The following is a 17,766-nucleotide window of genomic DNA, read 5'->3' on the forward strand; positions in this document are numbered from 1 at the left end:
TATTTATTTAAAGAGCTATACAAACTTAAGAGTAATGACTTAATGTCTTCCTTGAGATCCCAAAGTCCTTTAGAGTACCCACAAATGCACAGTCCTTCCTTCCCCCTGTGCCCAGTCCAGGGTACCATATCTCAGAAAAAGAAATAGAAGTTCATGGTTCTTGTCTGCCCAAGCCGCATGATCCTAAAAAGATGCCTCATGGCTGCTGTGCCTGGGTATAAATCCCAGTGCAAATCTTCCTCTGCAGTCCCATTTCTGTCTCTTCCCACAATTGACCACAGCTACCAGCATTCCTGTATTTTTCCAGCTTTACTTGGCTGCCATAATAAGTCCAGCCAGGTGTGACCCTGTGGTGTGGTGCCAGTCATCTCCAAGCTCTTATGCAGGCTCTGTAACCAGGGGGAGTTGCCTCCCAGTTACATCCTGAGTTGAAGTCACTCCCATCCCCCTAACGCAAAGCTGTTATGTTAAACAGCTGTTTAGCATATCTATGAAACCAATTAAAGATTATAGATATGTTAAATGACCATTCTAGAGTTATCTGCAAAACTATTGCTATTCAAAACAACTCTTAATGCCCCTGCTCCATGTGTCCCATCCCCCAGCTCAGGCTTGTGGGGATGAGGACATCCTATATATATATTGTTTTCTTACCCAACACTTTACTTTCCATCTGTGTAGGTCTTTTGTTCTAAGGTGAGTCTCTTGTAGGCAGCATATATACAAGTCATGTTCTCTTATCCATTCAGCTACTCTATGCCTTTTGATTAGAACATTTAATCTATTTACTTTTAAGGTTATTATTGATAGGTACTTATTCATTGCCATTTTACTTCCTTTGTACCTATGTTCCTCTCTCTCCCATTCTTTTTTTCCTTTTCTTAAAACGGTCCCTTTAGCATATCTTGCAGTGCTGTTTTGGTGGAGGTGTATTATTTGAGACTTTTGTCTAGGAAACTCCTTATTTCACCTTGTATTTTAATTGAGAGACTTGCTGGATAGAGTAGTCTCAGATGCAGGCCTTTGTTTTTCATTACTTGCAGCTGGCTTCTCAATGGAAGTCAGCTGCTAGTCTTATCAGTTCTCCCTTGTATGTTACTTCCTATTTCGCCCTTGCTGCGTTTAAGATTCTCTCTTTGTATTGGAATTTTGCCATTTTAATTATGATGTGTCTTGGAGTAGTCCTCTTTGGGTTCCTCTGGATCGGGACCCTCTGTGTTTCCTGGATTGTGTGCCTTTTTCTCTCATCAAATTAGGGAAATTTTCCATCATTACTTTTTCAAATAGGTTTTCTATCCCTTGTTCTTCTTCTTTTCCTTCTTGTCTCCCTACTATATGAATATTATTATGTTTCATGCTGTTCATTATGTTATCCTGCTGTTCCCTAAACCCCTCTTCATCCTTTTTGAGTCTTTTTTTCTCTTTTCTTGCTCCTTCTGGCAGTTTTTTTCTACCTTGTCTGCCAGCTCACTGATTCGACCCTCTCCTTCATCTAGGCTGCTTTTGTGTTCTTCAATTCTGAAATTGTATTCTTCATTTCTTCTTGCCCTTGTTGATAGTTTCTATTTCCTTTTTTATGTTGATATAGTTTGTACTAAGTTCCTCATAGCTTCCCTGTAGTTTCTGGTAATTCTCAGTGAGTTCATTGAGCTTCCTTATAACCACTGTTTTGAACTCAATATCTGATAGTTCACTTGCCTCATTTCATTTAGCATTCTTTCTGAGGATTTCCTTTCATTTGGGGGTTGTTTCTTTGTCTTCCATTGTTTGTGAGACTCTTCTTCTTTGCCTTTGCTTCTTAAACTGATCTGCTCTGACTCCCTGAATTTGTGATATGAACTTCTGTGGTAGGAGACCTGTGAGGTTCAGTGGTTCAGTCCCCTTGATCTCCTGAACTTGCTGTTCTTGGGATGCTGTTTATGTTGACTCTCTGGATGTAATTGAGTTTTGATTGTTGTTGGGTCATTCTTTGGTGAGTCCTTCCCTCCAGCTGTTTGACTGATGGTCACTCTGCCCACCACATCTTGTTTGCTGTTGTGCAGGTGCAGTCAGTTAGTGCTGAAGATGATGATTCTGTCTGTCTGAGGTTATAAGGCTCCTCTCTCCTACTGTTCAGTTGTTTGTTCTGGGTGATTTCTCAACAATTTAGTTGGAATTCCAGATTGGTTCTGGGAAGAGGTTAGTGTGGCTCCCATTCACTCTCCCACCATCTTGCCAACTTTGTTTTATTGAGCTTTACTTCATTGCACTCCGTAGTGGCTGCATTTTTTATAATTTGAAGACAAGATCCTCCTTTAGCAAAAACATTACAGTTCGCTTTATTTTGTTGATCTGGAACTAAACCCACAATATCTCTGAGGCATGTCAGCAAAATGGGATTTACTCATTCAGTCTCAGAAACTCTAAGTGGAGAGAAGGCTGGGGTTGGAAGGGGTACCTAAATTCTGAAATTGGGTGACCAGATGGGGTCAAAACAAACTGGGAAAATAGGACCAAACAGACTTTCTCAAAGCTGGAGTGGCTGGGGCTGGAGGGTAGGGAAAAGAGTGCTCTAGATATCTATGTACAAAAAAAAAAGTAGATTCCTGTCTCATACCACACATAAACAAATAATAAATTAAAAATGGGTTTGTAATAGTGGGGAATTGTAACCCACCCCACCATTCTTTTGACATTGTTTCTGTAAGTGCTGAATCTGGCTAATGTGTAGCTTGTAGATAAACAACGTATTTGTAGAAGAATCCTAGGAACTAACTTCAAAAGATACAGACTCTGACCTTTAGCCACTTCAGCTCTGGGAGATTTGCTGACCTTTAACCATGGAGACTGGATGATGTAAATCCAGGATGACTTGAGCCAGGATGACTAAACCAGCCAGGATAACACACACTGGACCATTACTTGCCTTATCAGAATGGACTGTGCTCTTCTGTATGATGAGAACCTTTCAACCCCTTTCCTTGATCTTTGTTTTGTTTCCCTCTCCCTCCTTATAAAAACTTCTGCCTCCACTGAGATGTGGAGATGGGCTTTGAGATGAGTTCCCCATCTTCCAGGTAGGCAGCACTTAAATAAACCACTTTTCTTTACATCAGCACCTGTCTCTAGATTATTGGCTTTTGAAGCAGTGGACAGCCAGACCTGCATTCAGTTACAGGTTGGAGATCTAAATGTAAAAGCTAAAATCATAAATTTTCTAGAAGAAAACATAAGAGAAAAACCTTCATGATATTGGGCAAAAATTTCTTAGGTAGGACATAGAAACACATATTATAAAAAACATTGATAATTGGCTCTGGCTGGGTGGCTCAGTTGGTTAGAGCATTGTCTTATACACCAAAAAGCTGTGGGTTCAATTTCCAGTCAGGATACATTTCTAGGTTGCAGGTTCAATGCCCTGGTGGGGGTCAGAGCATTTACAGAAGGCAACTAATCAGTATTTCTCTCTCACATTGATGTTCCTTTCTCCCTTCCTCTCTCTAAAATCAATAAATATATCCTAGGGTGAAAATTAAAATATTTTTATGTTGATAATTGTACTTCATCAAAATTAAAAGCATTTCTTCATTAAAAGACACTGTTAAGTAATAAAAATACAAACCACAAACTGAGAGAATATTTGCAAATACTTATGAAACAAAGGACTTGTTACCAAAATATATAAAAATTCTCAAAACTCAATAATAAAAATGGCCAAAGATTTAAATAGACACATCACAAACGAAGACACCTGAATGGCAACTCAGAACATAAAAAGGTCCTTAACATCATAGGGAAATGAAAATTAAAACTACAATGAGATACTACCACACAACTATTAGAATTGTTAAAGATTTTTTAAAAACAACAAAAAACTGACCACACCATGTAATGGGGGGGATACAGAGCTATAGAAATGCAAAACAGTATAGCCACATCAGAAAACAGTTGCATTTTTTTTTAACGGAAGTAAACAGGTAGCCCTAACTGGTGTGGCAGCTCAGTTGGTTGGGTGTCACCCACAAAACAAAGCATCTCCCGTTCTATTCCCAGTAAGGGCACATGCCTGGGCTGCGGGTTTGGTTCCTGGGTTGGGGTGTATATGAGAGGAAACCAATCAATGTTTCTTCCTCACATTGATGTTTCTCTCCCTCTCCTTCCCTTACCCAGTCTCTAAAAAATAAATAAAATCTTTTTTTTAAAAAGTAAACAGAACTAGTTTTAGAAATCTCCCTGTGCCTGTGTATATATGTAGAAGTACACATAGCCAGTGGAATGGGCTTGAATTGTATGCTATTTCATGATCTTTCACTCAACAATCCCTTTTCAAATCGATATAGACATGCACCATTATCCTTAGTGGAAGTGGAAGCTAATACTTACGATTTTAAAAAGAACTAACACAAGCAATGGCATTGGGATTTGTTTCAGTTCTTTTTAAAATCATAATGCAATGAGTATGGCTAGGTATTGTTCTTTCTACCAGTCTGATGACCGCCTTCATGAGGGTAAACACCTTGAGTAGGACAGCTGGGTGGCAGAGTGTGCCCGCTTTGCTCCATGTCACCAGCTTGCCCTTTGGAAAGGTAGTGTTAGTTTGCACTTCCACTGAGTCCTCGTTTCTGCATCTTTTCACCACCCCTGCTTTGTTAGCCTTTTAAAATTATTTCAAATAAAAATATGAAAACTGAAAAAAAGTAAACAGATACTTACTACAAGTTAGCAATTTCATTCCTAGGTTTTTGTCCAAGAGAAATGAAAACATATACCCACAAAAACACCTGTATATGAATGCTCTAGCAGCTTTATTTAATAATAGCCAAGAAGTGGTAAATGGATAACAATTTGTGGTACATTCATATAACAGAAACTATTCGGCAATAGAAAAAAATAAACTACTAATACACCCAATAACATAGATGAGTCTTGCCCTAGCTGCGGCTCAGTGGATTGGGCATTGTTCTCCAAACCAAATGATGGATGGTTTGATTCCCAGTCAGGGCACATGCCTGGGTTGCTGGCCAGGTCCCTGATGTTTCTCTCCTGTTCTCCCTCTCTCTTCCTCTCTCTAAAAATACATAAATAAAATCTGTTTAAAAAATAAATTTAAAAGCTTTATGCTGGGTGAAAGAAACCAATCTTAAAAGGCTATATGTTGTAAGATTCCATTTCTATGCCATTCTAGAAAAAGCAACAGAAATCAGATCAGTTGTTGTCAGGGACTGGGGGTGGAGGGGCATGGGGAAATTTTTGAGGGTGATAGAAATGCTTTGTATCATGATTGTGGTGGTGGTTGCACTATTACATACACAAATAATTATATATATTTGTGAATTTAATTTAATCTCCATAACAACCACCCCATGTGAAGGCTATTATTAGCCTCATTTTACAGATGTGGACACTGAGGCCCAGGGAAGTTAAATAACCCAGCCAGGACGGAGCTACATTGAGGTTGAAACCTGTGTAAGCTGGAATCCAAAGATGAGGTTTGAGCACACCACCACTGATGCCATCTGGTAGTTTTGTCTTTCTGTTTTTTCTGCCACAACTTTGCTTCTTATTCCTCCACCTGCATCCTCATAAATTTAGTGAATCCTGCACACAGATGCCCCTTCTCTCTTCAAAACACAGCTGACTCTGATGCCAAAGTCTAGCTCCAGCATCTGGATTCAGACTGACTGAATTTGGGCCCATGTGGGGTGGCACACATCTGGGGACTGACACCCGCAGTCTGACAAGGTGAATTAGCATCACCCATCAAGCTGGAACATGGCCTGGCCCCTTCCATGGGACTGGAGCAATGCGCCTTGCTGGAAACCTGCTGCAACTGAGCAGAGACACCTGGATTTCTGGCAGCACTCTCCAGGTGGTATCAGCCTTTCAGAGCCCTCAGAGCCTGAGAATGGTTGGGGAGACATTCCCTGTTTCAGGAAAGGGACCCACACCTCACATACTGCCAGCCCATCAGAAGGCCACGACACAGGTCCCACTGCAACACCCAACGGGCCAATAAGCACCAAGAGCTATGCAGGAGGAACTCTCATTTCCTCCTCCGAGCATCTGGAGGCCTTGGCAGACCACCAGCACCGGTCACTTCTCCCTCTGCAGCTGCCCTGGCTCTTCTGGATGCCAGTGCTTTGGGCATCTGTGCTCGTCTGGAGGTGGGTGCCTCAGACAGAGGGTTTATGCAGGTTCAGGATTAGTGTGTGGACATGGACATGGAGTCAGTCCAGTCCTTGCAGCCTGACAAGGCATTCACTAGGCATCTTCCATTCCCATACCAGCTGCCCCATTTCTTCCACACCCTGTCCCTCTATGTTAGGCTGGGAAGCAAATGGAAGGTGAGAAATTTGGTGGGGGAAGGGAAGGGGTCCAAGTGAACACCCACAGTGCATTGCACTTGGTAGGCAATGTGATAGATAGAAGACAAAGTGGACGTTGGGAGAGCCCATAGCACTGATGGCCATAGACTTATGGAGGAGGACACCTGGAGTAAAAACACGGGTGCAGGAAGCATTTTACAAGCTCCTCAGCTGTGCAAGTTGCTTCTCATACATGGTCACACATGTGGTCTCCATGCCTCCTGTCTCCGTCCCTAGACAGCTGCCACAGACCTCACAAAAAGCCACTGGGTCCCTACTTTCCAAACTCTGATACATCACCTCCCCTCTCCTCCACCCACCTCACGAACTGACTTCAGTCTTTCCAGAATCCTGTTTATTTTTCCCACTTGTTCACAAAGGTGGCCAGGAGATGCCAGAAAGACCTAGGTTCTAATTCAGGCCTACCACGCATCAGCTCAGTGAATTTGGACAAGTAACAAGATTTCCTAGTGTCCTCATTGACAAAATAGAGGCTATAGGAGTAGCCGTGTGCAGTTGTGGGGGTTGTCACAGGAGTGACTGGAGCTGAGGATTTACAGAGTGCTCAGCACCCATGTGGGTAGGGACCCTGAGAGTCACATCTTTTCATGTTTTTCATCTCAAAAATAAGAAATCTGGGTGGAATGTCACTGTGTTTTTTTATACTGACACATAAAATAGGTATATGATCATAGTGGCAGGTTAGGTTTGGTGCAATATGGAATCATTACCAGTTGTGCTGATCTGGGGCAAACTGCAATATCTCTGGGTAAAAATGTCCCATCTGCAAAACGGAGACAATGTCCCACCTTCAGCTAGCCACTAGATTAAAATAAGACCACATCTGTACAGTTTATTATTATTATTGTTGTTGTTGTTGCTGTTGTTTTTAATCCTCACCCAAAGATATGTTTTTATTGATTTTAGAGAGAGAGAGCGAAAGATCAATGTGAGGGAGAAACATCGACTGGTTGCCTCCTTTTTGCAACTGGATCAAAGATCAAAACCTTAACATACATATGTGCCCTGACAGGGGATTGAACCTGCAACCTTTAGGGTGCACAGGAAGATGCTCCAACCAACTTAGCCACTTGGGCTGTTCACAGTTTTGGTAGTGCCTGTCCTTCACCTCCCTCCCTCCTGGATTGCACCACTGATAGGTAAGGTGGGCCTTGGACAAATCAAGCCATCCTGAGCTGGGAGTGTGTTTGTTTATCTGTGAAGAGGGAGGCCACAGCACTGAGGGCCAAGCAGGCAAATATTTGCAGTTGAGGATTAACTCGAGTTCCAGGCCGTCATGATGGCAGGAGGGCGCCCGTGCAGTTTCTCCAGGGCCCACCCCAGTAAGTCCCCTTCCAGGCAGGTTTGTGAGGTGGGCTGCAGGAGGGCTGAGCAGGGGTGAAAGCTAAATCCTTGAGCCAAGATTTCAGAGGATGGCTACAGTTTAGGGTAAAGGGAAATCAGGACTCTGCCACCAGCCAGGCCAAGGCACTGGTTGGCAGTTCTCAGGCCTGGGTGCCCTAGTTTCAAGGGCCCTTCTTCCCAGGCTTTAAGGCAAGTGGAAGTCAGCAGAGGGCCTCCAGGGTCCAAGACTTCCAAGGGCCCAGAGCCATCGCCAGAGGCCGCTTAGAGCCTGGGGCCCTACCTTCTCCCACCCCACCCCCACTTCTGAACCTGGGCCTTTGGTTTAAACGAAAATCAGAACCAGCCTCAGAATCAATGCTAAGATGGAGAATGGTTGGACAGGGTGCAGATTGGCAGTCAAGTCTGCCCACTCAATCTTGAAGGCAGTGGAAGGTTCCTTGGCTTCCAGTTGGCAGGGCTACCTCTCTAGCCTTGTGGGGTACACATTGCTTTGGGGCATGGTTTAGGGCCTGGAGCCACACAGGCTTAAGTCTGAGCTCTGCTTCCTCCTGGTTGTGGGTTTTTTAGTAAGTTACTTCACTCCTCTGAGCCTCAACTTCCTCCTCCATGAAATGGGGTTACTACATTAAGTCCACATCTTGAGTAGCTGTAAGCCTTAATTGAGATAATAATAGCTAATGTTTACTGAGCACTTGCTATGTGAAAACAGTATTTTAAGAGCTTTATGTGGATTTATTTAATTCTCACAATAACTCTATAAGGCAGAAGTACCTGTCCTTCAGGTACTGAAGGACAAAAAATGATGAAATTAAGGCATGCAGCAGTTGTCTCTTGTCCAGTGTTGCTTTCCTGGAGCTGAGATTTGTACCAAGTGGTCTGACTTGGCGGCCTACTCTATGAACCATTTATAAATTCCGGGAGTATCTGATAACCTCCCCACAGAATGGGGAGGTTCAGGAACATTCTGGGTGCACCTTCCATGGCCTTTCTGTACTGATTCCCCTTTGATGTTCACCAGGACTCCATACCTTTTCCACTTTCTCTCTTACCCCTTTAAACTTAGAGTAGCTGGTATGACCTTGGTCCCATATGGAAAAGGAAATTGAGTTGCCAGGTGGCTGTCTGCCTAGTGGACAGGGATTCCCAACCCCAGCTTTTTCACTGACAATCAGCATGCGTGGGAGACTCCTGTTCAGGGGCCAGCAGGCAGGGCAGGGACTGGTGGGGTTGCCAGAGCTCAGAAGTCCTCCTCAGACAGGTATCAGCAATTCCAGAATGTGGCAGCTGGCAAGCCTCTTACTGTTCCTGACCATCCGGAGAATTTCCAGTACACCAGTTACTCCTGGTAAGGCCACCACCCCTCACCCCCACTAACCAGGAACCTGGGGCCTTCAAACCTTCCACCATCCCTCTGAGCCTCAAGCAGGCTGAGTTAACTGTTGAATGCAGCAGCAGCCTCCCTGGCTACAGGGCAGAGCGATGTAGTGAAGGCAGGGAGACCCATCAGCACAGCTCCTCCTTCCAACCTGGAAAGTGGGTCACAGAGTCCCCTGAGCCTTCCCACTCCACTCATCACTCCCTCAACTGTGAAAGACCCAGGCCCAGGCCAGGCCAGGCCAGGCCAGTCCACATCAGAGTCACACTACCCTAGGTGTCATGTCTTCCTGAAACCCTGCTCCAAACCCCTCCTCTGGTTCCCACAGCCAACAGAAGGAGGCAGGATGCTGGGGAGGCCTGCATGCAGAATGGGCTGCCTTATTTATTTGGCAGCCACCCCTTTCCTCTTCTGGCACCACACAGGCTGTTACTTGCATTTTACTTCTTGAGCTACCTCTCTGCCTGGGGTGCCCTTCCTCCTCCCCGCACCACCACCCTTCAACTCCCACCTGTGACCACTTGATTCAACTGTCTAGACTGAGCTCAGGAGGCATACCTTCCTTTCCTGGCCTCTGTATGTTCCCTTAAGCTTCTCCTCTGCACTCTCCTGACTTGATACCCCATCCAGCTGTCCCCTGTCCCCAAGAGAGACACCTCCCAGAGCCCAGGAGGCATTTGGTGATACTCACTAGGTAATAGGTCTGTTGCCCAAGGGGAGGAAGATGGGAAACGCTCAATGAGGGAAGAGGTTATGCAAGGGCAATGTCTAGACAGGGTTGGACAGGTATATTCAGAGAACAATGAAACTGATTTCACTTTGCATTCTTGATAACAACCGCATATGGCATGTGACTTTGGATGTTCATTTCTGTGCCAGGCACTGGACTGTTTTACTCAAAATACAGTGAAACGTCCTCAATTTGGATGAAAAACTGAGGTTCAGAGATGTAATGACACTGGCTCAAGGTCACACAGACATCAGGTTGGGGTTCAAAGGGAGGTCTGAATGGTCAAGTCTCCTGTCCTCTAGCCTCCAGTCACCTCTTCAAATGAAAGAAGTGAGCAGAGAGGGGAGAGAATCATGACCTGGAATCATAAGTCCTCCCCAGGTTCACCTTGGCTTGGGACCCCACCTCGGGCCCCTCCACCAAAGTGAGCTCTCCCCCCTACCCCTTCCCAAACCAGACTCAGTGTTCTCCAGTAGTGAGCAGGCCCACCAGGTGCTACGGATAAACAAACGAGCCAACTCCTTCCTGGAGGAGCTCCGGGCCAGCAACCTGGAGCGGGAGTGCATGGAGGAGATCTGTGACTTCGAAGAGGCCCAGGAGATTTTCCAAAATGTGGATAACACAGTAAGACCACCTGGCTGGGTCCAGAGGACAAGGCTGAAGGGTGGGTTGGTGGCTGGCTAGGGCCCAGAGGAGCAGGATGAAGGTGACCACTGAGGCCATCTTGGGGATCTGGGGACACGGTGGGTACTAGCCCCTTCACCCTCAGCTTGGGGCTGGGTACACAGAATGAACACAACACTGGCTTCATGGTGTATGTGCACTGCAAGAGACAGAACTCTGCAATTAGCTCCAGGAAAAAACGATTTGGGGAAACCTTAGGCTGGAGTGCCCAGCCAAGCCTACTATAGGGGCTCACCCCCCACCTGCAGTTGGCCACCTCCACCTTACCTGTTCTCTCGCTCTGTAACCAAAGGGCTACCATCTCTCCTCCCCACCCATGAACCTGCTGATTAGGGTATGTGACCAAACTCCCTGATATCTGCCTACATATGTTAACTCTGTGTGTTGGTTCATATTCTCAAGGGGCAAAATCTGCTTGATTAGGGGATCTGAGGAAAGGGTCTATTGTCCTCTCTGGCCCCCAGGCCCTGTGGTGGTAGCCCTGCAGTGGAAGATGGACTTGGTAAGAGAGGTGGCTCTCCAGTACAAGTCTCAGAACCCCTCCATCCCCAAGCACCCACTTCAACTGCTAGGACCTGGGAGTTGTGCCACCTGTGGTCCCGCATGCTGTAGGGGTGTACTTCCTGATCAGGGCTTCCTAGGCTGAGGGTGAGCTCTGGTCTGCTCCCTCTCTTGCCCTCAGCTGCTACCTCCTTGACTAGATCCCCCTGCCTCTTTTCCCGAGTGGTCTCCTCAACAGACACCAAATGATATTCCGCAGACACAATCTAAGCTTATCACATCCATCCTGGGTGGGCCCTTCACCTCACCATAAGGTCTTTGTGCAGGCAGGGCAGAGCTGATGCTGCAGGGGGTATTGATGGTATAGGCATCAAGCAGTGGATTTCAAGGCGTGGTGGTCCCAGACCAGTAGCAGCAGCACCTGGTTAGTAAAGCAGACCACTGCCCCAGATCTTCTGAACCAGCAATCTCTGTCTCACCAATGAGATCCTAGAACTTGCTCAACTTTGGGAACACAGGCTTAGGAAAAGACCAGATGCAGGAGAGGTCCAGAAAAGCCATGAAGAGTGAATGACAGGGACTGGAAGCAGGCAGAGCAGCCAAATGGGCCACTTGGGCCCATTCATTGCAGAGGCTGTTGTGGTAGCAGAAGGTGAGGGAGCAGGCCTCCAGCTGCACTGGGTGAGGTGGGGCAGGCTAGGGTGTTATTCACAGGATATGGGGTGGAGGTGGACAACAGGAGGCAAGGAGGAGCTAGCCTTACTCTGGGCTCAGATACACTAGCAGAGGGTTTCAAGCAGGGGTTGACCCCTTTTGGTTCAGAAGCCCTTCTCTCCCCTGCCAAGTTAGAGGCTGCCAAGCCGCACCTGGGCCAGAGCAGGGAGGTGCCCTGTGGGTTTCCCATATACACACCTGGGCTAATGGCCCCTGACATGGTCCCTTCTCTCCACAGCTGGCCTTCTGGTCCAAGTACCTGGGTGAGTGCATTCTAGACACCTGAATGCAGTATCCGTGCCCCTCAGGGTCTCTGGACCACTGTGGGGAGGTAGATGGGGCTGGCAGCACCAGTGATACCTCCCAAACTCCATATCGCAGACGATGACCAGTGCAAGGTCCTGCCTGTGGAGCACCCATGCAACAGCCCGTGCTGCGGCCACGGCACATGCATCGATGGCATCGGTGGCTTCAGCTGCAACTGCAGCCAGGGCTGGGAGGGCAGCTTCTGCCAGAACGGTGAGGGGCCCACGCGGCTGGGTGGTAGGCTGAGATCCGGAGAGCAACAGTGGGCATGCGGGTCATAGGGAGGAGGTGGAAGAGCTGGTGTGGGGGGAGGGGTGGTGAGATTGGATGGGCTCACAGTCCTACTACTCCTCTAAGATGCCCTCCTTGCATGTCCATTCAGAAGTGCGTTTCTCCAACTGCTCGGTGGACAATGGCGGCTGCGCACATTATTGCCTGGAGGAGAAAGGCCGGCGCTACTGTAGCTGCGCTCAAGGTTACCGGCTGTGGGACGACCACCTGCAGTGCGAGCCCAAAGGTGAGCCCATGAGCTGGACAGGGCGGTGGGGCCCAGGGCATATCCAGGGCATGAGAAACGAGCAGCATGGAGTCCTACTGAAGGAAGATGGGCTGCCCAAGCTCCAGGTGCCCTAGGCCTTCCTCCAGGTGACCTAGTTCACCTTGAGGACAACTCCAGGAGCCTGAGCCCCAAGGTAGCTCATCTCCCAAAATCTGAGCCAACACAGGGGGCCAGGCCTCTAGCATCTTCCTCTATCTATCTTGGATAGCTTTATTTCCTTAAGACGCTTTGCACAATCCAGCATTTCATTTCCACCTTCAACTGTGGCTTCTCTGTGGAAAGATAGGAACCCATGATTCTGCCTTCCTCCCTGTTTTGCTTTGTACAGATTTTAATTTTCATCAAATTTATATACATATTGTACAAAGAAGACAGAGTTTTACAATTCTTAACAATGAATATCAGCAGGTTGTTCCTCACTGTGGGTCTTTATTCATTTATTGTACAATGCCCTTGGTGGACCCTTTGAATGTAGAAATTCATGTCTTCCAGCTCTAGGGACATTTCTTCAGTTGTTTCTTGATAACCTCCCTTCTGTTTTCTCTTTTCTATTTCTAGACCTCCTATTCTCAGATCTCTTCCTCTCAATGGACCTATTTTATTGTCTCTTCTATTTTCCATTTCTTTGACATTATGTTCTTCTTTCAGGGAGATTTACACAATTTTATATTCCAGTTCTTTTACTGCACACATAAAGAGTTCTAATTTTGTATTCTGAATTAATTTGTTTCATAGGAAGTTGCAAAGAAATGCCTAGTGGAGCTGTTGGCCTAAGGGCTTTCTTGTGAGACCATCAAAAGGCCAAGGTCACTGGTAGAACCCCTATTGCCCAGACCCTTAGGTTTTCACTTTATTCTGCTTTCTGACATGAATCCTTCAAGCTGATGCTTGGCTGGTTCCAGCCTGGCTTCCTGCTCCTCAGAGGAGGGTGGTAAAGGAAGCTGATGTCTGGATAGTCTGCAGATATCTGAGTGACTCCCTCTGTATGTTAGTCACTCTTTCTTGTGGCAGTGCCTGGAGTCCCCAAATCACAGCCTCTGTTTTACACTCTGCAGAAAATAATATACCTAAGGCCTTCTGAGGCAGGAGGTGAGAAAGGAGAGTCAAGCTACTTGTGAGTCAGGACAGAGGTCTAGGACTCTCACGGTTTCTCTTATAAACTCTTAACATTTCTGTCTGCAGTCCTACCTGCACATCATCCTTTGGAGGCACCAAGCCTTCCTGTGGTTCTGTGGTGAAAAGCTGTCTGCACCTGGCACCCACTATTACTAACTGACCTTTTTTGCTTTTTCAGTCAGCCAGTGTCCATCTGCTCTGCAGCTTCTGGAATTTTGTTGCTGTTGTCTCCTCTCCATTCCCTAACACTATTTACTTCTCCTGCTAATGGTTTTCCACTGCCCTACAATAATTCTAAATTGCTCAGCCTAGCTGAATGGCCCAATCTGAGCAAACCCCTGAGTTCTCTGTCAGGTGCCCTCTCCTCTTGGCAGAGGACCTCACCACAGTACTCAGAGCTACTTTGGGGCTCTCCAGGAATGCCTACCTCCTCCTCTCCATAATTTTTAACCTCTGTGAGGAGCTTGGCAGCATCCCAACATGAGGCCTTATTTAATGTATCTCAGGGATTGCCTTCAACAGCCCTGGGGAATACTGAACTTGGAGAAGTTTAACAACCTACCCAAGGACACACAGCTAGGAAGTAATGCTTCTCAGTCTGACTCTTATTTGTTGACTGACTACACTGAGGGAATTTGCATGTTGATGTATTTGTGAGTCTAACCATCATTTACCCCTTGAACCTCACAATGTGGCAAACTAGTCTGCAAGCAGGATGTGCACAAGGATGGAAGGGCAGTCTGGGGGTAATGCCTGGGAGACCCTCACCACCTTCCCCACCTTCAGTGAAATTCCCTTGTGGAAGGCCATGGAACCCAAAGGAGAAGAAGAGCAAGACCTTGAAATGTTGCACAGGCCAACGAGACCAAGTAGATCCACGGCTCATCAATGGGAAGTTGACTCTGCAGGGAGAGAGCCCCTGGCAGGTGAGAAGAGGGGCAGCAGCCTGGGAGTTAGTTCCTGCTTAGGATGCACAAAATGGGAGGTGCTGCCTTTGCTTGGAGGCATGAGGAGAGGCATGTGCTTAAGGCACTAAAGGGAACAGGCCAACTCCATGAACTGTGCAGAAATAGCAAATGCCAGAAAAGTGCCTGAAGTACATGCCACATAGCCAGGGGCCCCAGGAAAGGCTGACTTATGCTTCTAGTACCTCAGCTTGAAAATCAGTCAGGGTCTGCGCTGAGACATAGGGACCCAGACTTGGAGTTGTCAAAAGGCAGTGCTGTGATGGCACCACCCACTCCCATTCCAGGTGATCCTGCTGGACTCAAAGAAGAAGCTGGCCTGTGGGGCAGTGCTGATCCACACCTCCTGGGTGCTGACAGCAGCCCACTGCATGGAGAACACCCAGAAGCGCATCGTCAGACTCGGTGAGGGGTGCAGCCAGGCAGAAGGGGCCACTAGACTTCTCAGGGAGGGGTGGCACAAGACAAGCTGGCCTCTTTTGGAGACCCTGTCCGTGAGGGACTCTTCTTGAGTTCTACAGAAGGTATTTAGGGGGCAGAGGTCTATTTGCTCTCACCCTGCCACTTCTGTGGTAGAATTTTAGACACAGTGATACCTGATATTTTGCAGGTAGGGGATTCTCAGGTGCCATCTTCAAATCTGGGCCCAGGTTCTTACACACAAATGTTTGCAAATAAGGGGGTTACATACATACAAGCCTCCTCTCTCTCACTCATATGCAGCTGGCCATGTGCATGCACTTTCAACACCCTCTGGCACAGACCCACAAGGCACCCACACAGCCTGGTCTCAGGGTCATGCTTCACATAGACTGATGGAAGTAGACCTGTGCAGTAGGGCCCAGCATCTGCCACAGCAGCCAGCTGCTTCCCTTCAACAGCTCGGGGCCCCCCATGCCTAGGCCCCACTCTCCCAGTTTCTGAAGGGGGCTCTTAGTCCATTCTTTATGCAAAAAAGAAGGGAAAGTTGTATTGACAATGACTAGATTCACATACCCTACAATTACCTGCAGCATAAACAATGGCTTGTGCCCTGCATTGGGGCTCTGCTTGAAATTTCTAGACATCCCCCAACCTTGCAGGAACCACCAGCCTTACCTGAGAGGATTTTGTCTCTTGTGTGTGACCCAGATCTTCTTCCCTGCAGAACCTGGATCCTGTTGGTCTTCCTCTCTGGGCCTTGCTGCCCCTGCCCTGCCCCCACCATGGCATGTTCCTGCCTTGTACTCAAGTCAGGCACTGCTGGCCATGCCTCTGCTGCCCCAAGAGTCTGTCTTTTCAGCTGTGGTCTCCCATTCTCTTTGTGGCTCTGCTCTGTTCCCTGGGTTTCTAGGGAGTCTTGGGTTTTCCTGCTGACTGCCCACTGCTACTTACTTCTCCTGCACTGTTCCATCTGTGAGTCCTACATTCAGAGCAGCATTCTGTCCCTTTAGGGTAGGTGCCCATGGGCTGTTACCCTTAACAGGGAACTGAAGTACAGACATGTGGACCATGGTGTGGCCTAAGATAAGCAGTGACCACTCCAGCTGTGGACCCACTGCCTGCCCTTCAGCAGGTCCTGCATTCCCCAAGTCCACTCTGACAGCCCCTCTGCCCTGCAGGAGAATATGACCTGCGGCGCAAGGAGAAGTGGGAGGTGGATCTAGACATCATGGAGGTCTTCATGCACCCCAACTACAGCAAGACCACCACTGACAATGACATTGCTCTACTTCGTCTGTCCCGGCCCGCCCCCCTCTCACAGACAATTGTGCCCATCTGCCTCCCAGACAAGGGCCTCTCAGAGCGAGAGCTCACCAAGGTTGGCCAGGAGACAGTGGTGACGGGCTGGGGCTACCGCAGTGAGAACAAGAGAAACCTTACCTTTGTCCTCAGCTTCATTAAGATTCCAGTGGCCCCTCACAATGAGTGTGTCCAGGTCATGGACAATGTGGTCTCTGAGAATATGCTGTGTGCAGGCATCCTTGGAGACCCACGGGATGCCTGTGAGGGTGACAGTGGGGGACCAATGGTTGTCTCCTTCCATGGCACCTGGTTCCTGGTGGGCCTGGTGAGCTGGGGTGAGGGCTGTGGCCGCCTCCACAACTATGGCGTCTACACCAAAGTCAGCCGCTACCTCGACTGGATCTATAGTCACATCAGAACTGAGGAGGCCCCCATCAACAGCCAGGTGCCCTAGCATCCCACCCACTATGTCTGGATCCCAGAGGCCACTGTGGAATTGGGACTAGCTATTGAATGGCAATATATGTGACATTAAAGCGTCATGCAATAAGCACACCAGCTGCTGCTCTGTCTGTCTGTCTCTCCATCACTTTTCTGGGCTGCGATGGAGGGAAGTAATATTTATTGAGCATCTGTATATCCTATACTGTATGAACAGGATCTTATTTAACTCCCACAGCAGCTCTGGGTTAGGAAAGAGCAGATCTAAGTTTTGTGGGGTCTGAAGCTGGTAACATCTGGGGGACTCTCTTTATGAAAAAGAAGAAAAACTATGACTTCGAAACTGCAAGAGCCCCCTCCCAGGGCCTTAGAAGGGGCCTGCGCCAGTCAGAGACCCTGAAGCTGAATTTGTACAATAAATCCAATGAGGAGGCAGAAAGTTTTAACTCATAGTACACAAGAGGAAACATGCTCAGGAAGGCTTACACAGTGGATTCAAATCTGTTTCTAAAATCTAGGTGCTGCTGTCTGTTCTGCACTAGTCCTGGAGGGCAGCCATTCTGAGCACTGTAGGTGTGTAGGCCATCACTGGCCCTTTGAGGGAAGAAGTGAGACCTAGAAGGTGTTGGTTCAGCCCAATAGCTCACAATGCAGTTGGGGAAGCTATTCAAGAACAATGTTACACAATCATGAATAGCAATAAGCAAGAGGCTCTGTCTTGACCTGGCTTTATATGCATAAATCAATGAGTCAGAGGAAGAAGTTAGGATGTATCTGATAATAAAGGATAGTGGTGAATCAAATCTGACACAATTGGTCGAAAGCCCTAAAGGTAATCTAACTCTCTGTGTAGCCTCAGGCAAGTCACTTCCCTTTCCAAGCAACAATAAATGAGGGGATTAAAATGAGATCAGTGATTCTCATCCTGGCTATACCTTTGA

The 17,766-nt window shown here is 47.4% G+C and overlaps 1 protein-coding gene across 2 annotated transcripts; it reads left to right on the top strand.

The window, feature by feature from the left end:
* The first annotated feature begins 7,587 nt into the window (after positions 1-7,587).
* PROC (protein C, inactivator of coagulation factors Va and VIIIa) lies at positions 7,588-16,942 on the top strand. 2 transcript variants are annotated; one of them, XM_036023700.1, is made up of 9 exons: positions 7,588-7,687; positions 8,968-9,054; positions 10,272-10,438; positions 11,952-11,976; positions 12,095-12,232; positions 12,402-12,536; positions 14,481-14,620; positions 14,947-15,064; positions 16,261-16,942. In XM_036023700.1, the coding sequence occupies exons 1-9, from the start codon at positions 7,642-7,644 to the stop codon at positions 16,836-16,838; spliced, it is 1,434 nt and encodes a 477-aa protein (XP_035879593.1). In that variant the 5' UTR covers positions 7,588-7,641; the 3' UTR covers positions 16,839-16,942. The 2 variants fall into 2 exon arrangements, with proteins under 2 accessions (XP_035879593.1, XP_028366113.1); XM_028510312.2 differs by having other exon boundaries at positions 7,590-7,687; positions 8,964-9,054.
* The last annotated feature ends 824 nt before the right edge of the window (positions 16,943-17,766 follow it).

Source organism: Phyllostomus discolor, chromosome 4 (assembly GCF_004126475.2).
Source record: "Phyllostomus discolor isolate MPI-MPIP mPhyDis1 chromosome 4, mPhyDis1.pri.v3, whole genome shotgun sequence".
Classification (NCBI taxonomy): Eukaryota; Metazoa; Chordata; class Mammalia; order Chiroptera; family Phyllostomidae; genus Phyllostomus; species Phyllostomus discolor.